The sequence below is a fragment of the Lethenteron reissneri genome, chromosome 33 (genome assembly GCF_015708825.2).
Source record: "Lethenteron reissneri isolate LAM-NWPU_2019-01 chromosome 33, ASM1570882v1, whole genome shotgun sequence".
NCBI lineage: Eukaryota > Metazoa > Chordata > Hyperoartia > Petromyzontiformes > Petromyzontidae > Lethenteron > Lethenteron reissneri.
The window spans coordinates 8,270,488-8,296,085 of NC_083811.1; the positions used below are offsets into that span (position 1 = coordinate 8,270,488).

General features: G+C 40.8%; 1 protein-coding gene across 2 annotated transcripts in view; it reads right to left on the reverse strand.

Annotated features, from left to right (window-relative positions):
• The window catches only part of LOC133350289 (tetraspanin-4-like), a 70,713-nt gene that overhangs the window by 29,198 nt on the left and 15,917 nt on the right, over nt 1-25,598 (reverse strand). Inside the window, exon 1 of one of the 2 annotated variants that reach the window (XM_061564473.1) lies at nt 12,339-13,385. In XM_061564473.1, the coding sequence (XP_061420457.1) occupies nt 12,339-12,716 (378 nt within the window). In that variant the 5' untranslated portion in view covers nt 12,717-13,385. Of the gene's footprint in view, nt 1-12,338; nt 13,386-25,598 lie in introns of those variants that run through there. The other variant, XM_061564474.1, reaches the window with a different exon arrangement.

Here is a 25,598-nt window from a genome sequence, read left to right on the forward strand (position 1 = left end):
CGATTCCATGTTTTTGTTGTTTTAATCGTCTCGTACACAAATGGTTTCACGTTTGAACAGCTTTTTGTTCGCTCCGCCAGTCTGCACGCAACGTGGACACGTAATTTGCGCGATTTGTAAACACTGTAATCGAGTCTTACAGTTTGATGTATGTATTGTGCGAGTTACGATCGATTCCAATATTCGAATCGTTTAATTGTTAACTATCTCAAGGTAAAACTCCACCAGACCAAACATTACTTGTATATATCAGTAAAGACTAAAGAGCACTGTATTAAACGTTATAAAGAGAAGACTGTGCGATGGAGAAGTAGTATCAGCATCACTATGCGGGTCAGAGAGCTGAAATTGAACAAAAGAACTGAAACAATTCACGTATATTTTGAATTAGATATATGAAGATGCCAATGAAAATATCACCGCATTCGAAATGCAAGCAGTAGTGGAAAGCGAGCGTTGTAGATGCAATTGCGCCTCAGGGAAGCTGCCTTCGGGCAAGTGAAAATTGTGCGCGTTACAAATTAGCATCATTATTATTAATCAGGAGGAAGAGGCGGATAGGACAGTGGGTTACGTGTGCCCAGAGAGACAGGTCACTGAGACGGGCACCACTGGATGATACATTCAGGGGTCAACGACCAAAGGGACTAAATATGAGGCCAGATGTTGGGACGCTGTCAAGAAGTCTTTGGAGGCTGGCTGTTGACTTTGCAATAGCTGTGTGACCCAGCAGAAATAAGGAAGCGACCGCGATGGCTGGGTGTGGGTGACACCAACAGCATTTGCTGCGATGACCTCAATAGCCTAAACACGCGTTCATCCTCCCCAGCCATTCAGAGGCACTGTCTCCGAATTGAAGGGACTCTGGGTGGTGGGGGAGGAGACTGCTGGTCATTGCAGAAGCACGGGCTTTCGCAGTCTCCCACAAGAAATGTGAATACGTCAATAGCTTGCATACGCCAAATATAAGCTATCAACACCTTGTGCGTTAGAGTTAAAAGTTAACACGTGATTGGGGACATATCTCTTGTTATGATCGAAACACTTGGATGGATGTTATTAAGGACTGAACCTCGATAAAAAAAACACATTGCATTGAGAGTCATGTTAAAATTCACTTTGTTCCCACTTTCACAGCTATGCAATTAAGGAAATAATAAAATGATTTTCGGAGTCCTTTGTCAATCCATTGGAGGATGAACCCTACGAAAAGCTTTGCGGTCATGGGAGTTGTTTGACCATACCTCACCATGCTGGTCAGTATGGGTTGGTGACTGGAGAGCCCAGGACCGTTTCAGATTTGACTCATTACTGACTCATGCTAGTCATGGCTGGAAATCAAACTCAGGTCACTGGGTTCGTAGTCCAGTGAACTAACTATTGCACCAGAATTGACAATGCTGCTGGAATTCGGCAGACATTGCGAACATTTAAAATCTCAGCTATGCCTCCTTTCCAAAAGGTGTAATTTACAAAAGTAATTTGGTGGATAATGTACATATTTATTTGTTTGTTATTTTATCATTTGTATTTCAGTATCCAATAATTTTGACCAGCTAGTTAAGCACACATATTAATCTATAAAGACATATAGGAAACTCTCTCACCACACACACATAGCTATTGTCATGAGGCTATACTGCTTGATACATTGAACATGACAGGAAAAACAATCTGAAATTATTTGTACAAGAATGATTTAAATAGCTGTTGAAACTCTTAGAGAAAATCAAAAGTCACAAAATCACCAGAAACATACATCTTATGTTACGTGTAAGGCAAGGGGTACAATTTACACGTCAAAGATGACAGTTACCAGCATTACGCGTATGTGCGACACCATGTCATACAGACATAAAAGACAATTGGGTATCCAATAATAATAAAAAGCAATTCCATTTAAATCCCTCGTGTTTCTCAGGCTGCATTGAGAAGCGTAAATACCATTGTTAATTGTTTTTTTTTTACTCGAAACACTAATGAAGATGTCCCTTGAATTTTAATTACAAAATAATATTGTCATGCTGTGGGGGAAAATTCGCAATCGAGCTTGTGGTTGGGGGTTCTGTTGCGAGCATTCTGTAGGTAATGGAGCATGATAACAGTGCTGTTGTTTTAGCTCAGGAGGGCATACTCGCGCAGCCACAGACGCGCACAGCACGCACGCTGCCTCTGCACTCGACAGTGGCACGGCTTGCCGCGAGCTATAAACTCCGATCCTCTCCTCGTCCCCGAGCATAAAAAAAACAAGCATGCGAACAAATATATCTCAAATGAAGCAGAGACGAGCAGAGACCAATGATCAAATAGCATTGCCATCCCTCTGTCAAGATGCCAAATGCGCTTGAGAGCAAATCGAACGTCTGTGGAATTTTATTTGGGTCGGGGAATGCGCTCCGAGTCTAGAGCAGAAAATCAGAATTCATCCACTGCCATGCTGGAGACAAAAATCTTTGACGGAATACGAATAAAAAAAAGATCACTCAGGGAGTATCTTCCACGCTCGATGGCAAATTGATCAACAGGACACAAACAAGCTGGCGCGTTGATTTGAAGCGATGGCTGGCATGGCATCAAGACGCCCATTAGTTGGCCCCTAAACATCCGCAGTGTTGCCGAATGGAGGAGGACGACCGTGAAACCCTTCCACTGGTCAGACACACGGGCGTGAGCGGCCCACAGTCACTTCCAATCGCTCACTCCAAATAAAGCAAGAGCCCCCCCCCTTAGCTAAATTACTTTCCCTCCCCTTTTCTGTAGCCCTCAATCCAAGCTCAATCAAATAGTAAGGTCTCATATTGAATAATTATTTATCGTGACAAATTGCAACATAAAAAATATGACGTCAATATTATGTCTTACAGTAAGCGGTTTTTATAATTCATAATAAAGTTGTTTGGGTTAGATCGCGTAAGTATAAATGTGTCGTAAACCTCCACCACCCGGCACGGCCAATAAGGAAGGGATTTGTCACGTAAACAAAACGCCAATTAGTTATTACTTCTGCCCCACCGGTTTGTTGGAGAGTAAATCCACAACATTTACAATTTAAGTACGATGTTTCGCTGGTAATTACATCAACCAGCATCATCGGGCGATTTGCCAGAAGTAGAAGTAACTAATTGGCGTTTTGTTGACGTGACAAATCCCTTACTTATTGGCCGTGTCGCGTGGGAGGGTTACGACGCATTTATATCTTCTTGGTTCTTTCGGTAAAGTCACGTAGAAGGGAAGTGATAAAATAATAAAAATAAAACATAATAAAATCAAATAAATTCTCACGACGTTTCGGCTACAACGCAAGCTGCCAAAACGTCGTGAGAATTTATTTGATTTTATTATGTTTTATTTTTATTATTTTATCACTTCCCTTCTACGTGACTTTACCGAAAGAACCAAGAAGATGAATCCCTGCAGTCACGAAAGCTTTAAATCGAGACGCATTTATACTTACGCGATCTAACCCAAAAACCTTTATTATGAATAATATTGGTCGCGAAAGCCTACGTGTTAAACTGGTTTTAATAATCTGCCCCAAAGTTTGAACACATCAGCGGTGGTCTAAGATACTGTAGACCCCTGAAGCCTCTCAGCTGAAAGCTATTAACTATGACACAATTCATTATTACACAATATGATATATGTACTGTAGTGCGGTCGAAGCCGGATATTAGGAATCTCCACTTGGGAGCAAGGCCAAAAGTAGGATGTTTGTATTTTACGTTTCCCTTCTCTTTCCCCCTACCGAGGTAATGTGTTGCTTAAATCAGAACTGTGCTTTTTTTACGGTATGCTCATAATCCAGCTTCCGTTGTAGTTTGCAAAATGATCAATATTTGGGATATTCCGTACTGTGATCGCTAAAATCGCAAATTGTAAAACACATACTAGTGATGGAAAGTATTGTGAAAGTTTAACCTATGCAGTGAAAAGGATTACACAAGTCTGTGCTTTGTAGGTTACAATGTTCATACAGCCACATGAAGGCTTTGATGATATATGAATTTGAGGCTACTTGTTAGTCATGTAAGCTCACATAAAAGCCCACTGGCTCGGCATAAAGTGCTTTCCTTTTTTCAACCTGAGCACACATGCCTTATGATTTACTTATGACACGATACCCTTGCTGCTGTATTTATCAGTGTTTAATTACACAATTCCAAATTATGAGAAGATTCAAACAAGCCCTTGGGATAAGTGAGTGCGAGGAGATTATTTAAGAAGAAGCTGCAAGTCTATCGGACTTAACAAGTGCCTCTAATACAGGAAAGCATTAAACAACATTCACCGTTCATATCCACCCACATGAAAGCTTCACATTTTGCTGGACTGGAAAAAATGCTTTGTAGTTCTGCATCAATGTTAAAAATTAGTCGTGGATTCAGCACAAAAAAAACACAAAGGTATGTTTTAGTAGAAGAATAATTTAAAATTGATAGCGCATTTAAACATGGATACTTAACTATGCTGATCAGAGCAGGTTGGTTAAGGAGGGGGGGGGGGGGAGTCTAGGACTCGTTTATATATCACTCGCCACTGATATTAGCCATGGCCAGGAATAGAACCCAGGTCATCGGGTTCGTGGCTTAGTGTGGTAACAACTGTGCCATTGCTCCCTTCTCAGAACATAAATGGGTTTGAAAGATTTGGTTCAAACAGACTCAAAGTTGGGCAGATATTTGTCATGCCATCTTTATGGAATAATCATATACTGTGTTACATTATAATGCATGAACATGAGCATTACATCTATTGACGAAACACTTGGAATGTCAGCCTTATATGTTTTTTCATTGCCAAGCATGTACATATATAAAATAAAAAGATTATCATAAGACCAAAAGATGAGTCATCTTTGAGCATTATCGATAAAAACTCTCTACATTGCCTTTCTCTCATTTTGCAAGTATAGCTCTGCGCTTATACAGCTGATGACAATCTATAGTGTACGATGTATGAGAAATCTTAAAAGAGACATTAAACTGACATAGTGGAGAAATGTGCGACACTCCATCATGCTGTTTCTTGACAAGGTCCCTGCTTGTCAACAAACTGTGTCCAAGTTGAGCACACAGCCTGAAATCATGAGACATCGCTGGAATACATCATCTCTTTCAAACAGGTCACTGCAGGTCACAGGGTAACCTGCCCAGAAATGGATCATTGCCGGCAGCTGAACATGTATTCCTCGGTACGCTTCATATTTTTTTATATTCCACACAAAGGATGTCAGTCCTGCAGGTTTATGTGTCGCTACGTCAATGTGTACACAAATGTGCAATGGCCGTTAAACGGACAATGTATGAATGTTTCTTTAAGGATAAGGATTGTCATTCACAGGGCACAAAGTGCCTTACATAACTTCACGTGAAATTTTATAAATCGAATGGGATGCTCTTCGTGTGTGGTAACACAAATTATAACCATCCACTAACAGGTGTTTGCATATGCAATAGCTGTTTGCGGCTTCTTCTTTGTAACCCAAACAGAAAATGGTAAACATGGCCTTGAGCGTCTAGCAATGTTCATTGATTGACTTTTTTTCACTGGACCTAAACACACAACTCGAGTGAGTTTTCTGGGAGGGCAGACAGCATGATGTTTAATTGAACTGCGCCTTTATTTAGACATGAAGTGTCCGTTCTGTTCTAGCAGCCCACTTCCAGGTTATCCATCCATTACATTCAATGCCCGTTTTATCACTTCCTCAGGCCAAGACTCAGCTGTTATTACCGAGATCTAGCCGAGTGGCTGGGTCCTGGCCTTGAAAAAATCCAACAACAGTGAATGAATGCCAGCTCCGTTGATCGGAATAAGTATGAACGGCTGGCTGTAACTTACCACGTCTGTATGTTGCCACGGCTGACACATTTTCAAGCAACTTAGAATTCTGCACGAGGGCATCACACGGCGGTGCGTATTCATTATAATGACAGAAACGCTTCAAAAACACAATGTACTATTGATAAGCACATTGAAAAAAAACTCTGTTTCTTATCATTGTGTTCCAAAGAATTTAGTATAATGGTTCAGTAAACACACCAAAACAGAAAGTTGTTTTTGTATAAGTTTAGAAAGAAGCAGAAACCAAAATTGATTTACTGTATCTGAAAAAGTAGCAAGTTTGTTTTATATAAATAATGTATTTAGTATGTCTTCAATTTGTGACAGAAAAATGACATTACTTCCAATGCCATTCCGTTTACATATCAGGCGTGTCTAGTTTTAAAAAGCACGTTTTAAAAATGTTTAGTTTTGGCTCCGTTCTGAAAAAAATGCTCGCTTTCTAAATATACATTTTTATTTTTTAACACGGTGCTAACGACACAATGCTAGGCATATTTCTGATGATGTTTATTGGCTTGTGGACATTATAGAGTGCTGCTTATTTTTAATAAGCATTATCGCCATGAAATCGTTTAAAATGTTTAAAATGTTACCAATTTTCCATAGAGCTCATAAATTAAGAAATGCCCAGTGTCTGCAACTGGCCAATAGAGAAGTGCTTTGGTTAAACAGATGCTAGTATATTGATCGTATACTGAGGAATGTTGAGAATTCAGGCATTTTTTTAACTGATTTGAATGCAAAATCCTGGTCATAAAAATGCTTGAGATTTTACTCGGCTATTGTGAGATCATGATAAATGTGCCGAAATTAAATCAATTGAGTTCCAAATGTGTGAGGCTTGAGAGCTTCGCATTCTTGATGGAAAACCTTGCAGTGGAGTTTACCCCTTGACTGTTGGCAATGAACAGCACAAACATACTTCATTTAAAGCTAGCATATGGTAGGATTTATTATGGCAAGTATAATCACTCAACTTCTTGGGACACAATTATATTTATACGCTATATGAATCCAAATTCCATGGCACTCACAAGTGTTCAAAAAAAACCTGACAAGATGCCAAAAAACACGGCAACAAATGCACCAAACGACAATATGAACAACAGTTATGAGAGCAAACAAAAGACCACCTTGCTCAGTTTCATTTCTGAATACGTAGCGGGAAGTCTTTTGAGATTCGAAGGCAAAAAAAAACTTTTCACTAGGAGCATTTGTCTATGTTTGCGGTGTGAGAGGAAGTGATACGATGTGCACATTCACGATGATTTCACTGCACATGTTCGTGGAAGATATGTACGTGTTCGCAAGCAATAGGCGTGTGCGGGGATACATCTGTACGTATGTATATAGCACCGTACGTTGCCAACAGTACTAATTGGAGGTGCAATACATTGTATGATATCGAAAGAGAGCTCGTTCAATACAGATGGTTATTGTAAATATGCTAGAGCAGATAAGCAGTACCCAGTCCAATAATTATCTGAACTGACTGAATTTGAAGACGAAAGGTTTTTTTTCTTCATAATTGCAACTGTTGCTTTAAAATAACGCCTCATTCATCGAAATTTCCGTAAACATTTTCGAGGATATTTTGGATATGTATGAATTACAGACTAGCAATGCAATCTGCATAACGTTGTAGGTATATTAAACTTCTTTTGCACCGTATGCAGCCAACCATGCTAATCACATATGCAGCATGTCTTTTTGTTTCAGCAATGACAGAATACTGTTCCGTTATTCATTTCAATAATACGTTCTGAATCCCTTCTGATATGACCAATCCCATTGCATCCCAATTTACGTCACTTAAACCATTTTCCAATTCCATTCCCGTGTCTTCATTTGACAGTGATCTCACACTTAGCATTTCAACATGCATTAGAATTTCTGTCGGAATACCATGTTTAGCACAGTCGCTCCCCACGTCAATTGTGCTCGTGTCTCCTGGCAGTATTAGGCCTTTGTACACAGAATATTGATGGCACATATTTTCGTGTCTGTCCATGGGATTGGGGAGGGGGGGAGGGGAAGATTTGGGACTTCTTCATCAGGAGTGGACAAAGGCACGTCCACTACACCCCCACACACCGGAGGGGCAATGGCAGCCGTTATGCCCCATTAGGGTCCCTGCCAGCGTAACCCAATAAAGATCAAGATTCTCTCCCATGGTGACCCAAACCAGATTGGGAGACAGCAATCTTAAATCAGAGCAGGGAAAATCCTATCACGTGGCTTTCGGAGATCGTCTTATGATTAGCAGAGATTCAACATTTAGCCGTGCAATAGAAGTGAGGAGCTGAACTGTATTACCCACCCCAGAACCCACACCAGGCTGCTTTGAAAAATTCTGATTTATAGCACCGGGACTTGGGGGAGCTGCAGCGGCGGTGCAAAGGGCCAGATAGAGGTGGTACGCCATCTGCGCCGGAGTCCTGTTGAGTGTGCAGCAAGACTACACAGTATAAATTCATCACGTAAAAATGTTCGGATTAAAAGGGAGCTTTGTGTTTTTTTTTCTGTATCGGGATCATGGCTACGTGGAGGCAGGCTTCCGTTGAACAAAGCTAAAGGCACATTTTGGACTCAAGATACGTAAGAAAAAAGGGATCACAGAAACTATAGAGTTAAAGCTGACATTACAGAGTTTTGCCTTGATAAGCCATCATGTTTTCTCAGACGCATGGCCGCAATTTGAAAGGAGCCAGTGCTTGTGATTAATGGCATGTTGGGGCATTGGGGAACATGGAAAGACACAAGGTTACTTCTGGGGTCACAAAATAACATGTTCGGTCACAATTCCCACTGTTATTGTATAATGCCATATGCTGTGGTGCAAGTGTACAAGTTAGATAACAAAGCTGTATATCACAACATAACAGGCAAATTATGGCATATAATCACACCACAAGGCATAATGGCCAACAGCAATTGGAAAGTAAGGTAAAAGAGCTGAAATCCAGTGCCCATGAGTTTGAAATTCAGTAAGCATGCTTAGTAAGCAGGCTGAGAGTGGCTGTGCAAGATTTCAAGGTAAGGTTTAGAGGATTAGGTACATTTGCAAACCTCGCAAACCCACTGGCTTGCGAGGTGGCCAGGAGATGACGGTACAGAAAATAGGTTCATTAATGTGTGTGTGTCACATATAATCACAGGATAAAAACAAAACAACCCTTAAATTTCGATTTAAAGCTTTCGTGACTGCAGGGATTCATTTTCTTGGTTCTTTCGGTATTTCCATTCTATGTGACTTTACCGAAAGAACCAAGAAGATGAAAACAACCCTTGAGAACTTTGTGTCAGCTTTGCTTTAAAAACAAAAGGCCGTGGCTTAAAACGTGAACAAGCTCTATTATGGTACAATATTCTATCTACGATCCGAAAAAAATTTTAGCATGCAAAAGCCCTGTAATGGTGCAGCCTCCAATAAGGTCATTAGCAATGTATTCACAGGCATTGAAACTTTTTCTGAGAACACTCACGTATGCATTTATGGATAAGTGAAAATAAAATGCCCTTGGTTGGCAATGTGCAAAATGAAAGGTTATCGTGAACAAAAATAAGCCATCAAAGTAAATGTTTATTTATGATAGCTGTGGGGCGCAGGAAGAAGGGTCATATCAGAGCTATCACGCATGGAGGCATAATGCAATTTGACATACATCTCACCATCCAAGGTCACAAAAGAGGTGCTGAGAACATCTGAGGATGGCATAGCAAAGGGTCACTGAAGGCAACACTGTAATTAGAGACATCTGCAATGGCAACACTCACTGTTATGCAAGTGCGAGCACTGAAAAGGTGTCAGAGATAAAGTAATGTCTCGTATGCCTCGTCTGCCAAGGAGACAGATGCTACACATTGATTTTTTTCTTGAATAATTATTTTGCAGCCTTGCAGGACATCAGCCAAGGAACAACAGTCAACCCTCTCACATCAACAGGGTGTACTTTCCATCCATCACATCATATCAAGCTATGGAGAAATCCTACCAGCCCATTGTATAGCACATGTATTTTCACATAAAGCCTGGAGAATATAATGTGTCTATTTTAACGTGCGGTAAACAATATACCTGTAAAAATGTTTCGAGACACATTTTTCATAACACTATATTCTTTCTTTGTTGCGTATTTTGTGATAACCAAACACGTAGAGACAATAAACAGCAAAATTAAAGGTTCATTAAATTTATGTTTTAATGTTGCACTATAGAGAATACATGCCGCATTTTGATGTGGTTTAACGTTGGTCCTCTAAGGTCATGTTCGTGACCAAGGTCACTAGCTAATGAGACTATGCTGATCACTTGGGTTCTCACAAGGTTAAACAAATATATACTTGATGACTAATATCCAGATGCAGGCAATATGCTCAACATGAAAAGTAAACTAAAGCAGACCATAATGTCAATTAGAGTTTAAGAATATGACCACTTTCCACAAAATCCATTAAGCGGTCAGATATTAAATGCAGTGTACAGCCGGATTACATCAGAACATGCAGAGGAAAGCACCCTCAATTTGCGGGGGGATGAAGATAACACCGTTTAACTGAAGCAACGCTTAGAGGGAGCTCTTTAACAAGCTGCAAAATGGTGAGTTGCCACAAGCACGTGCACATCCATGTCCATACGCAGGTGCGTGAGCGTGCCACACACACAGACAGACGTCCGTTTTCCATTTAAGCTGCTTACTTTCCAGGCTTGAACCGAGTGCTGAAAGCAAAGCATTAAACATGTCCCCCAATAATGCCTGTGCAATAAGGCGTACTGCTCTAAGAAGAGTACAGCTATGAAATCATGTAACTGTTCTCAAATGGAATTTCTACGGATTTCCATGAACCCTTAAATCTACAAAAGCACGAACAGGCGGATTATGTAAAATTGTGCACATAAAAGATGTACCCTTTGCTTTTCCTCTGCTTAATTTGTCTGGATCTTCAAGCTGAAATGCAACTATTATCACATTCAGTATAGTAGTGCAATAATTTACAGCCCTTTGCCAATCCACTGCTGGATGAAGGCCTACACTGTTGGTCATGGGGGTTGTTTGGCCACAGTTCACCATGCTGGTCAGTGTGGATTGGGGAAGGGGGGCCAGGACACGTCCAGATCTCACTCGCCACTGGTGTTAGCAGTGCACTAACCACTGTGCCATCACTCTCCTCGTAGTTGTAGAATAAGTTAATATCTTTTCCATTTTCTTAAAAAAAAAAATCAAATTTACCAAAAAATGCAACACGTGAAGTATTTGATGCATACGTTCTGTTACATCACACCCTAAAGGGAAAGGTTATGAGGCCATTACTTAACTCGTGCCAAGATACAGAGAAACGGGTAACACTAGCCAATAAGAACAAGAGAGAGAGAGCAACATAAGCAACCCTGTGCAATGTGATGAACATCTCGCTTCAAGGTAAATTCCATCTTTATGCTGAGCACATTACACGTACTGCTTTTTTTGTCACAGATCTATGGTCGTGAGTGAGCCGGTGAATTTAAATTTACCATTCTTTTTTTCTTACACCAAGTTAATATATGTGGGACAGATATTCTCGTTTTAGTAAAGTACAGAATCATTTTAAAACAAAATATGCCATGGATTTTAGAATATATTTTTTGTACTGAATAATCTTGTCACTTAGACTAGAGATTGCTCATTTCTAAATCATATACCTATTGGATTATGTTAAACTTTACCATGTTAGCATTGTGTTCTCATGTTTAACATTTTAGCTAAATTTGGATTTAAATACATTCATTAAAAACATAACCACAATATACTCCGTGAATGAGTGTTGTATACAGGACATGTACATACCCACACATGGCAATATTAGGAGCACGTTGAAAACAAGTTAGTCCCCAATAAGACAAATAATGAAATGTCAATGAACACTTTCCCCGAAGACGTTTTAGTGACATTATCAATACTTCAAATTAAATGATTATTTAATGAACAATTTACGGCATATTTAATTTGAATTGGCAAGCCTTTACACAAAATAGCATGTCCGTACTGCAGGTTAGCCAATAGAGTGAGTCAACGCACACTTAACAAGACTTCATTGGCTGCTAAACATATGAAAGATGGGGTTATTAACTGAAATACTTTGCCAAGTTCGTACATTATAGCACAAATACAATTCGCTATCTTCACATAACAAAATCACTTATTCACTGTGACTTATGAACTGTCTTTATATTGTATGTACAAAGATGTGCACTTAAAATCCATTTGACCAAAAGAACACGAGCTTAGTGTCAGAGTCTATGCGGTAATTTTGTACATGTTGGACAAATGTAAATAGACACAATGTCAAACTGCATCTTAATATGCAGCATTTGTAAATGATAAAAGCAAAACAACTTGAATACTACAATATTTATGTTCATAAATATATAATTATTTAATCTATCTTTCGGGAATCAAATGCCTCAAAGTCAAAACATGCACACTTTTTTTGTTAAACAGTGCCACGCTTACCCAGAAGACCAGGTTGAAGATGAACATGAGATACTTGAGGCAGTAGATACAGCTCTGAGCCATGTTGCAGCGCTTGAACTCTAGGAGAAACACAAAGGAGAGGTCCAGGTAAAAGACGACGTACTTGCTGGGTCCCTTCGCGAGGCCACGGCCGGTCTCCTTTGCCCCAGCACCCGTGCCAGCTCTGACCCCGGCGAAAGTGGAGCCCGCCGGGCACTGTGCACCGGCCGCGTAGAAGCCGCTGTATCGGTGGAACGAGCCTCCGTCCCCGTCCACTTCCCCATCGCCGCCTCCCCCGCGCTCATCAAAGTCCTGGCTGTCCAGGGAAGGGCTATCACTTGGCGTGCCGGCAGAGTCGGCGCTATCCGAGTGATTCATGCCTCGACCGCCGTTCCCACTGCTCCCTCAAGCCTCGCACCAGAGAGCTGGTTCCATCATCATCACCATCATCGTGGGTCAAGCGGCCACACGAACCCCTCCTCAGCCTCCAGCTGGGGTCGCCTTCACGGCCGGCCCCGAGGACGCTCGGGACCGGCGGCACCTGGCGTGAAAATGCGGATGGCACGGCGATTCGGCACTCCGCATTCCTCCCCTCCCCCCCCGGCTCCCGGAGCAGCACCTACAGCCCCTTAAACACAGCACACACTTGGCCACTCCTGATGTCACTTTGCAGAAGTGCACACGACGAGCAGATAATCCATCGCAGCGGACCTCCACAGATAGACAGTCTCACGTCCCATTCTTGGTCATTCCGTTTGCTTCTGCTTTAGGTAGACCACCGCGGCTTGCGCAAACGTGGGAAAGATAACACCGCTACATCAGTGAGCAGCATATCCGCGCCAGCAAAGCGAGCATCGCTGCATGTGTCCTTTCACAGCGCCAGAGGGCCACCACTAAAGAGCTCGCAGCTTTTGCTCATTACTAAGTCTGCGTCTCCACCGATCCACTGCTCAGCCGGCGAGGCAAGCATCACTCCCAGAAGGGGGATCTCACTCGCAGGCGCAGAGGATTCTCTCGTGCCTCCCTCCCCCCTCCCCTCCCCTACCTTTTCACACAGTCCTCCTCCTCCTCCCCACCCACTACCCACACCCAATTCATCCCACGCTCTCCTCCTTGCTCCTGCCTCTGGTGCTTCACACAAGAGCGAGCGCGCGCGCGCGCGCAGAGCGGAGCGGAGCTGCGCTGCTCCGCTCCGTCGCGGCTCCTCCCTCGCCTTGCGCAGAGCCAACCGGTGACACATCGACCAAGGGCGGTCGACCCAAGGGTGGCACAGTCGGTTTTTTTTTTACAATCGGGTTTAATCGTCTTTTTTATATTAAACCCGATCATCTGAGATTGGGAGAAATCCGGGTTAATTGGTTCTAATTGCAGAACCGCACTTCGCCAACTTCTCAACGATGGGCTTCTCATCCATTCCAAGCGAAGGAACTCATTGGCGCCCACGATTGTGGAGAAGCTCGTGTTCATCACGACCAACCTGCCCGCCGCATTCTACGACTATCCCGTGCCCGACGGCCCCGAGTACGATAGCAGCACCGACGAGGAAGCAGCCTAAGCCTATCAGAGTTTCGTATTCATTAAACCAGGTTTTAATTCCCCGAAATCGGGTTTAATTGTATTAAAGAAAAAACCCGATGCCTGCCGCTGGAAATAATCGGGTTTTTTCCACTCATGGGCCGACCTAATCGTCCCGAAACTGTCTCGTTGCCCACCACCTTCGGTTGGGAAGTCGTTCCATGCGGCCGCCGTTTATCACAGGATGAGGTTGAGAGACATTCTGGCCACGTTGATTATTAAGTGTTGCGTAAACCTACCCGAAAGTTACATTTCCATTTTTCGTTCATCCCACGCAGTGGTTTAATGTTTGCCGATTTATTACAATTAGAGGGCATGTGAGGTTTATTGTACGGTAATATATCATGATTAAATTAATGTTTAACTTTATTTGATATATTTTAGACGATACGAGGTTCGTTGCTGAAGTGTGCTTTTCATAGAGCATATGTCTGAACACTGAAATGAAATACGAAATTGCTAGAAATCTATAACAGAATGACCTTTTACGAAAACAGTACTGTACGAGCAGATTCCAGTGAAGTATTTTTTTTTTACCACGGCTATATAAATCCATTTAAACTCATTTGAAATGCGTTTGCTCAGTACTTTCCAATATAACGGATCGTAAGATGGTACATTGGCTTTTCTTCTGTCTAAATATTTGATCACTAATTTTTAAATCGATGCAATGTTTCTAGGTTGAGTTTTTGCTTGTATACGTCTGTAGACACAAGGTTATCTGTAAAGCACACTTAAGCCACACAGATCAATGGTTCAATCCACCCACTGAGGGTCCCAGAACTACTGTGTTCAGAATGAAATATCCAGGTAAGCCTCTATTTGTATTAGAAAAAAGTATTTTATAAGAAAAGAATATAGCCCAGTGTTGTCTGCTCTTGTTAATCCACTGCTGGGTAAAGGTCTCCCTTCTCACAATATTCTGGTTATGAGGTTTTTATTTATTAACAAACTTCACAATGGTTGTAGTAGTAGGTTTTTACCCTTTCAACTGGTACAAAAACTGACACCTTTATACAAGGCATCATGTTTGCAATAACCACAACACAAGCAGTCAAAATGCAAACAAAAAGAAACAACTCTGATAATGATAATAATATGCACTGTCCTTGAAGTTGATTGGTCCACACCCGAGACAGCTTTCCTTAGAGCCTAGTCTCCATTGGTGTTGGACCAGATGACGCCAAAAGGCGTACAACTCAAAAATAGCGCAATATCAGAGTATTGAGAGCTCGGAGTAAGCATTTACACTATGAGACCTCCTTTACCAGTGGCAAAATATAGTAGTAGGTTTTTACCCTTTCAACTGGTACAAAAACTGACACCTTTAAAGGAGGTCTCATAGTGTTCACAATGGTTGTCAGTGCAGGTTGGTGAAATGATACGACTCTCCGCTGATGTTAGTCGTAGCCAGGAATCAACTCAGGCCACCAGATGCAGGCCACTAATGCCATCACTCCAACCCCAGGATGTATTTCATTGGTAGAAATTTTACTTTGTTCTAATCGCATGAAAAATAAAACAATGCATGCACGTACGTATGTATATGTATGTTGAACTTATTTTGCACCGTACGTAGCCAACCGTGCTAATCGGAGGTGCGTGCATTGAGGATTCTCCCTGTTTCTGTGTGTGCATATACATGTGTTGGAGCCAACATTTTATAGTTCCTCACATACGAATTGCAAACGAGACAGTAATTGCCCCTACATTGTTATGAACTTCATTGCAAAATGGGTAATATAATTTAATTGGTCCTTGAATGCCATTGCATCACAATTCATATAAGAATGTATAAACTGCACATAACGGTTTGTCATCAGGCTATGATAATGATAACACATACTAAGAAGGCTACAATGATCTAATGCTAGGCTTGTTATGAAGACAAATGTTATAATCTATCATAGGCGTCAATATTGATGTATTACCATGTATAGTTAATATATGGTAATTAATCGACATGGGTGCCTCTGTTGAAAACAAATGAGTACATTTGGAATTCAATTCTTGCCATTTTTTTTATTTCCCCATGTGACTAGATTGTGTTACCCCAACATAACATTCCTCTAAAATGTTCCAAAGAGTACTAAAAAAAAATGGGTACAGTTTTAATATTGCTTGTATGAAGGCATCAACCTTTTTAACACAAGAATAATTAATAGCAAATTAGAAAGAGAATGCCATCAGCTGCCATTATGCAGCAACCATTCATGTACAGCTTCTCTTGCAGAATCCGATGACGAATGCTCATCGCTGTCATTATCCTCAAGGACTTTGTCCTCCCAGGTGCAAGAATGCGCACCGTGACATATCCTGCAAATACCCCCCTTTGTCTTTGTCTGTGGTCGCACTGTATTCATATTGAGACAATGCCAAAGCTGGGGGTTGGCAGTTGACTGTCATTTTGCACCTAAGTCCTTCATTTCAAATCAGCAATTTCTATTAGTGTACTTTTTCATTCCCATTTCCCCATAAAAAAAGAGATACATTTATTTTAAATAAAAATGGCAATATTCCTTATTGTGCTCTTTTCTGACTGCATAGGGATTGATCATGAATGGCATGGAATCATAAAATCATGGTTACGCGCAATAGAGTACAATAAAGTCTTATTTTAAAATGTTCATGACAAAACAAGAACGCTGCTGAAATGCAGATAATAACAAATTGTAGCCCTTTCGTCAGTCCCACTGCTGTGTAAAGGTCTCTCCATGACATTAACTTGTAACGCTGTTCCGCTGTTGTATACCAGCCAAGTTGCCCTTGAATAAGAGCTGGGTAGCTCAATGGGCTTCACTCGGGAAATACACTTCTGACATTTTAGGCATGGGGGGGTTTCACCCACAATTCACCACACTGGTCAGTGTGAGTTGCTGGGGTGGAGGGGTAGAACTCTAATTGCCACTTATGTCAGCCACGGCCAGGAAAATAACTCAGGTTTCCAGGGTCGTACTGCAGTGCTCCCTCAAGATATATGTTTAAGCAAAGGGCAATTAGCCTACCGAACATAGTCCAGAAGGAGAGGATGACATACATTTGTCAACATCAGTTAATTTGTCCCCATTCTCAAGTGATCAAGAATCACATCATATCCATATTGTCAACCTATACAAAACAATGATACATCAGTCCTCGCGACTTACGATCACAATTAGTTCCTGAGATTTGAAGTTTTCGTGACTGCAAGGATCCATACTCTTTGGTTCTTTCGGTAAAGTCACGAAGGTAAAAAAAAAATATTTTTTATTTTATTTTCTTTACCTACGTGACTTTACCAAAAGAACCAAAGAGTATAGTTCCTGAGACCCGTTCGTAAGCCGGAACACGGTAATCCACTGTATATTTAAATGCAGACACGCACAAAACACTCACTCCCAGCACGAGATTGACTCATTACATCTCGCGGAGGATTGATCATCGGAACAAAATAGTGCTGTGGTTTAATTTGCGTGAGAGTTCGCGTTTTAAGTCAATGTAAAAAAAAACAAATCTTTCATGGAAGCAGGTTCGTAAGTGCGGTTAGTCGAGTGTTCGTAAGTCGAAGACTGCCTTACAATACAATTTGGCTTTATAAAATGTCTAAATGCAACCGCATCTCAAGACGCTTATGATGAATCATACTTGCAGTGTATGGGCATTTAATGTATGAAACAAAACACCTCTGCTAAAAACATGGACAACATATGAGCAATTGTAAATTTTATTATCTTCTGAGCCTCAACAGAATGTACATAGAAACAAGTATAAATGGATATGATGTATTAACTTAAGGCCCCCACAGTTGGTGGCCACTGCATGGCTCTATATTCCAATGCATTGTATTTGAGCACAATTCTCTGAATGAAATATTTGTAATTGTGTGTTTTCATGGTTGGCATGCATAATTTCATCTCGAACATCATGGACACCGTTCCGGAAATTATCTTGGCACGCAACATCCATCTGACTGTCTCTTGTCCTTTTGGATACTGCAGTGGTGTGTGTGGTGATTTAACAACAAGAAATGTACATGGGTACTGTTTCGCATTACCAGATGTTCTTAGGGACAGTATGGGGATTATTATGGATAGGCGTAACTTTTATTCTCGTGGTAGTAGTGCCTTACGCAGATAATCCCTACTCGAAACCATCCTAGCAACATCCGAGAAATTGTTAGGTGAGAAATTAAGCCTTGACGTGATAACTCATGCCTGTCCAGCTAAGGTATGAAAATACTGGATGAAACTGTGCCAATGGACGGTCATAGAGTGCAGCTTACAGAATTGAAATCATTTTGGATTACGTTTGGCACAACAGCACAGATTTTATATTTCCCTTGAGTACACCACAAAGGTCCCTGCTTTCATTTGGTGTAATTGCAGGCTCAATGACTGGCAATTTTTACCTACATTCAAGAACAATGCTTGTGAATATTAATGCACAGACTGTTCTTATTAACATCAGCAAATCAGCTCTACCTTTGATTCGTTGTGATATAAATGCAATTTAAGTTTACATTTATACTCGTTGAAGAGATCAAATATGATTTTAAAGGCCTAAAATACAATTATGTAATTGCAAATACTGTATTACAAATGCAGTAGCTTATATTCCCCGTAATTTCAATTCGCTAAAACAACATTACAATTTGTTTAAAGACAATTAAAACAAATGTACAATTAGCACACGGTATGCACTGGTGGATACAAACCATTCTACAAGAATTTCATTTCGCTTATACAGGTCACCTGCTGAGAACACAATGAAGGCACTAATGAAGTTGCCTGCTGGCTTAATATGCTGTAGGCAATGAAAAGTTGATCAATGTGCACTTTCAAATGTGAAGAAGTTATATTTACAAATGGTGTAAAGCATCACTGAAAGAATCAGTGGCACCAATACTACAGTTTTAAAGAGTTTCGTTGTTTACTTTGTGCTTTTTCTATCTCAATCATATACCAATTATACCAGTGCATCGTATCAAGAGGTGAAAACACATCTTCTGTACAACTCGTGTAGCAAACAGGACAGCACCTCTGATCAAAATGGTTCTCGAATATGACATCAGAAGTACTTTGAAGTTACCTCAAGACTCGTAATTAGCTACACTGGGAGCAAACCCTTTTATACTAGCCTTTTGCCCGTCCAATGACGGGTGTATTGCAGTAAATCTGAAACTTGCAAGCGAAAAGCAGACCGCGACGTGATATTCATTGAATCAATTTGTGTGCAATTTGTAAGGGCGCGGTGACACAGACTTATTTCATTTAACGGTTATAATCCCTTGTTCACCATGACGTCCTTTTTACTTTGATGTCTCAACAGCGTTACGGAGATCACGTGACGTGAGGGTTCTGCCTTTGTAGTGAGGGTTGTAAGTTGACGCCGAGGAGGGGGGAGGAGGCGCCTCGCCCCCCCCAATGTGGAGTGACGTCATCCGCTAATTATTATGAATGGGGGGGGGGATGTCCATTTGGAGGACGTCACCTGCTCATGATTATTAATGAGGGGGGCTGTTCGATGTGGAGTGACGTCACTTGCTCATGATTATTAGTTAGGGCGGGGGGGGGGTAACTCCATATTGAGTGACGTGTCCCGCTCATGATTATGAATGAGGATGGGTGGGGAGGTGGCAATTTGGAGGACGTCACCTGCTCATGAATATTAATGAGGGGGGCTGGTCGATGTGGAGTGACGTCACCTGCTCATGAATATTAATTAGGGGGGCTGGTCGATGTGGAGTGACGTCACGAGCGTTAAGGACAGACATTCCTGGGTGATTATAGTCGGTATGCAGTACCCTACAAATGATTATCGCATAGCAACACAACTGCTTCGTTATCACTCTCAGAATTGGAAGCAGCCTAATCTGATGGTACATTTGAGCCCGGATGCAAACCCATGTTCTCAGGAGTTAGTGGCTAAGTGATCTGACATGGTATTATTCTTCTGAGCCACCAGGCCACTTATTTAATTAAATACTGTGGTTGTTTTAAACAATTAACAAATGCAAATTGCAATAATGTAAATGCAATTACGTTACAGCAATTCAGTTACAGTACAGCACTCATATGAAACAAATCATTCCGCTAGATTGTTTTTATTTATAACATGGGCATATGCAAATCATTCGATGGTTGGGTAATTCTATTTTTATTGGAATTTTTCTGTTGCTTATAAGGACCTATGCGATTGAAGACACTTACTTGTATGTGATATCGATTCCATTTCAATTTGCAGGGCGATGTATATCACTGCTTGCATTACACTTAAACAAGCAGCAGCAGCAGCCTGATTCAATTATGCATAGAGAAAATAATCCGGAAATGTGCCCGCAGGAGCTAAACTCTGAATTTGAAGCAGCTGCTTTGGGTTAGCTGCGATATCCAAAAACTTCCAGACATATTGGAGCACACATGTATGGACAATGCAATCATGATCCTCCCATATATCACAAATTAACATGAAGACGACTGCTTGGTGTCACCAAAAAATTGCCGCTGACAATTTTTGTCACTGACAATTTTTGTTCAGTGAACGCCATTCGAATGTTCGGCACGGTTTGTATGTTGTGTGTGTTTTTTTTACGCAGTAAATTTTGATCATGCCATCGTGGTGGTCACAGAGGTAATTTAAATTTGTGACAGGGTCATGAATTCTGTCAGGAACCCATTTTCTATGGCAGTATGAATTCCGGATTCCCAATATAATCAACTACACAGAAACACATTCTCACTCTTCCTAACACTGCTTCCACAGTTCCCTAAACTAGAGATGCCTCCTTGTGTGTTTTATTATTGGGTACTGCTACAATAAATAGCACAACCACACACAATTTAAACCCATATTTATTTTACTTTTGTTTGCAAATAGTTTATGTTTTGTGTTGTATCTTGTTACATTATCACACATTGCTTTTCAGTGACACAGCAAAGTTTGAAATCTATATAATGAACTGTTTTACTTGCCATCATTTCATGCATTCACATTTTGAATGCAATATATATTACACGAGTAAAATGAAACACGAGAATATAACCATGTTTAAGTCGTGACACGTATTTCATTAAAATGTGATCGTTTTCAGTTTGCCGTGTTTTTAAAAGTGCAGCATGACCCAATTCGGGGGGAAAAAAACTGGACAGCTAGCTTTCTTCGCTGTATATAATGCTAGCGTGGTATAGATTTTGTTGGCCACATAAGCCTGTGGAAAGCATTTACTCCTTGGGCTGCCTGCACCTATCACTGCAAGTTTTTATAATAATCCTTTCCATGGCGGGTCTCAGAAGTGCATCCCAGTGACAATGCATCTGCACCAATTCAATTTCCTCGGGGCAGTCACTCATGAAGGTCTCACTGAGTGCTAGCACAGTAAGCCTGCAATACTCTATCCCACCCCCCAGTTCATCCTCAACTCTGTGTTGCATGAGGATGATCAATGCAAACAATAATTAAATGATGAATATTCATACGTACATCACAAAGCTTTGAGGTAAAAAAATAAATCACAAATGGCATAAACTTTTAAATAAACCCCAGAGATGGTCCTGTCTGCATGCTACTTGATGTGTTGTTATGGATTTAATAATTTAGTCTTTTTTTTCATGTGTTCGACCAGGTAAGCATTTATTTATTTATAGGCATTTAGCAATTTCCCACTTCCCCACTTCCGAGTTCGAAGACTTGCACAGAATTCGGGGTCGCAACTCGATTTAAGAATTGATTCCCTTTTCTCATATTGTTTCCATCCTGCTTTTATTGTTTAACATTTTCTCTCTCCTTTGTGTTGACTCTTTCATGCATCTAGATTAGCATGTTATTTACATAAATCGAAAATATTGATTATTGTATGCATGACTCCACATACGTACCATGGACGTAAAAAACGTTATTGTTCCACTCACATTGTATGCACACTCAGTGCAGGCATACAACAATTATTTTAAAACTAAAACCATTTGCATTCATGAAGAACAAACAAAACAATAAAGCACTTTGTAAGTACATCATAAACTTTGCAAGAGGCGGTTGGGACAGCATTTGAATTCGAATTTTTGAAATTGCTCTGCATTAGATATAAATTTAGCGGTGTATATTGGCAGATGGTATCTTAGTTTTGGAATTTTTTTAGACAACTAATTCAGTGGATATATAATTTACTAAATTGCTCAGATGTATATTGTTCAATTCAAAAGATGTTTGGAAAATTGATTTAGAGTGATACATAATTATACGTAATTTTAAAACATCTATCCTGCTGAAGATGAACATTCAAACCTACTTTTTTTAGTAAATGTGTAGTGACATCGTTGGATGTCACTGTGTGTGTTACTGTGTGCGATGTACTGACATCGCAAACACCACTGAGGGTGGATGCAGTACCGGCCCTAGCGGGCACTGACTGGCAGCAGTTTCAGTTTTTCAGTTTCAGTTTTCAGTTTATTTGGTATAGTCCTGTGAGCTATTCGGCTCTTGAATCAGGTGCAACCGCAACAAAACAAAAAACAAAAACATGAACAAGAAAACATCTTAAAGTGATTATGCACAAACAGAAAAATCCAGCAATGGATGGCACCACACGCTGCGTGCAGTGCGAGCCCCTACAGGATAGGGTATGAGGGTGCTGGCACAATAAGCGATATAACTCTTTTTCAGAAGCGACCTGGCCACAAATGATAGCTCAGTGGAGTGGGTTATCATGTGGACATCTACAGCAGTCAAATACTTCAAAACGAATGTTTCTAAATGTGGAGGGAAAAACCGGAGGACCCGGAAAAAAATCCACACAACCACAGGGAGAACATGCAAACTCCAAACATACAATAGGTGTCAGGGTCGGGGATCGAGGCAGATGACATCTCACCACCGATGGAGACTGACAAAGAAAATGGAACATAAACCTGCAAGTACACAAAGAAGAATGGAGAGATGCACATTTGGGTTTGCATTGACAAACAGAAACAGCAATATGTGGATCAAGGAACAAGTACAAAGTAGAGAAACATTATCAATTGTTAAGCGTAGTAAGTGGACCTGGGCAGGACATATTGCTAGCAATGATGATGGCCATTTGATGAGACTGGTGATGAAATGGCAGCCAAGGAATAGAAAGCTCCTCAGAGGACAATCACCACAAGAGATTGAGCAATGAGGTTATCTAATGTGCAGCAGTGAAATGGATTCTGGCATCACCAGACGGTAAGCGATGGCTATGACAGGGGGAGGCCTTAATTTAGCAGTGGACAGAAACTGACTGAAGGGAGAAATGATGATCGTGGAAAACCCAAGATATGAATAATTTAAGTATGCCTAGACAAACAAATATTTACATACAAGCATAATGTATGTACATAGGCTTGTACCTACATACGGACTGATATTTTCACTTCCTGCCCATGTGATAATAATCAAACTGAAAAAAATGTATATACAGTACAATAGTTTAAATTTATGTCCAAAAACGACAGATTAAAACTCAACGGCCGTGGTGCCCTTTATGCCCAAATGCGAGCACAAGCAGGGTGGACTGTCAGTGTTCAGTGTTTATTTGCAGCAATAATCATGGGCATGAAATCATCATTTGTGTCGCTGCCCAAGTTGTCAGAATCCAGATGTAACTTTCAATTATCCAGTGAGGTTACCAAAGTCCTCTTCACAGAGTACACAACAAACAAGAATTAAAAACGCTGTACAATACTTTGATTTACCAGCAGTAGCATATACGGACCATAGTTTCTAATCGTCAAAATATAACATGTGTGTCCGTACATGTGCACGGCACTAACACTTTAACCTTACCGAACGCACTTGCACAGAAGTATTATTATTGTATTATACAAATAAAAATATTCTGCTTACATTATCATGTACTGCAATAAGTTTTACCGCGTGCCGCTAATAATGCAGAATCTTCAAATATTTTACAAATATCGTCAAATATGTTATTTCTGCAGCTGAAAACATACCATGTACACACGGTATAATCTGCAGTTCTGAAAAACAATTTTACGCACGAACAAGCTGTGTGCATTTCACCGCACAAGTTATACAGAGTGCAATGGAAGTTATATTTAAACTATAAAGGGCAATAACTTTCTCTGTGAATGATAACTTGCAAAGAGGCACAATGACACAACAAATATAATTACAGATCTCTAATCCACCCCCCTATTACCCGCGACTACTATTCTCCTCTGGAACTGTAGGGTCCGTGCAAACTCTTATTATTGGTGACCCTATTCCTCCTATTATCCACAATTATCTGTGCTTTTTCCTATCCTATTTTTCAGAACCGCTTCCTATTATATACGACACCTTCATGGACAAAGAGGTGTTCATCAGCAAAATCATCTTATTATCCGCAATTATCCGTGATAATTTTTTTCGCCACGGATAAGTGGCATATATTTAGGAATACAGTAATAAGATCCTTGATGTTTGCGTCCCACATTAACACACAATAAGGAGATCTCCACTACAGAATGCAGCTCTGTTCAAACACATGTGATGCCACGACCACGACCATTCACAGTGGCAACATTCTACATCGCAATTGGAAAGTTGACGCAGCACTTTCATGTCATTAATAACATTGAGGGAAACATAGGAAGATTGCTGCACATGGAGAAATCTAATTGAGTGTAATAAATGTCACGAGAGTATGGGTGCAGTTTCTATAAATGATCACCATTCCTCTAACAATAACTTTCACCAATACCAATGCAATGTTGGCACATTTTATGATAAAGAGCAAGTCTAACTTATCCCGAGGCTTGAAAATGACACGAAGTAAAATAACGTATAATTAAAATGTATCCATTCACAATATTTTTTATCCGGTAACTTCAAACAACTGCTGCATTGCCCTCAAGCCACCTTGGCGCTGTGCATATGGATGTCTCACGTGCACGATATCTGTGTGATCCATAAACATTTCCTCCATCATCATCATCCTCATCAGCCATAACTAGTACACTGCTCGATTAAGACTTCCCCAAGCCTCCGCCATCTCTCTCAACTATTCATCTCATACCACCACATGAGCGGAATGCATCACTCCTTCTCCACAGCCTTATGGGCACGTTCCTTACCTTAGCTACCACTCCTTTGTTAGCTTCGACCACCAGCCATTCTCCTTTCCACCAACCACCTCCTCCACGGCTCCGAATTACAGGCTTGCACCACCAGACCATGTCGTCTGGAATGCTCTTCCGATATTAGGAAGCCACTGAAGCTATGCACTTTTAAATCATTGAGATTTAAAACTAATTTCTTTCAAATTACTTTTGTGTTCAGTTTGTTGTCCTTCCCCCGCACATCCAATTACCACGGTTGGCTACGTACAGTGCAAAAGAAGTTCAACATACATACATACACACAGTGTTAAAATACTGGCCATATAAAATCTGGACGACGCTCCAGAAAACAGCAATTAAATATCCGACTGCATGGGCAACGACTTCTTCAACGACATATACCGCCCCCCTCCCCCCACTGCACCATGTCTCCATTAGTTTAACATTGCCTTCCCATGGCGTGAACACAAGCTTGACCCTCCATGAACAAAGTGTCATCGAATGACAAGAGACAAAAAATTGCATAAACGGAACATGTCAACCTGAGCCCTCTTTCATAACCTGGACCCCAATGCTGGACTGCGGAGAGAATTTGTACAGCACTTAATGTATAAAACTAGCCAAGTAA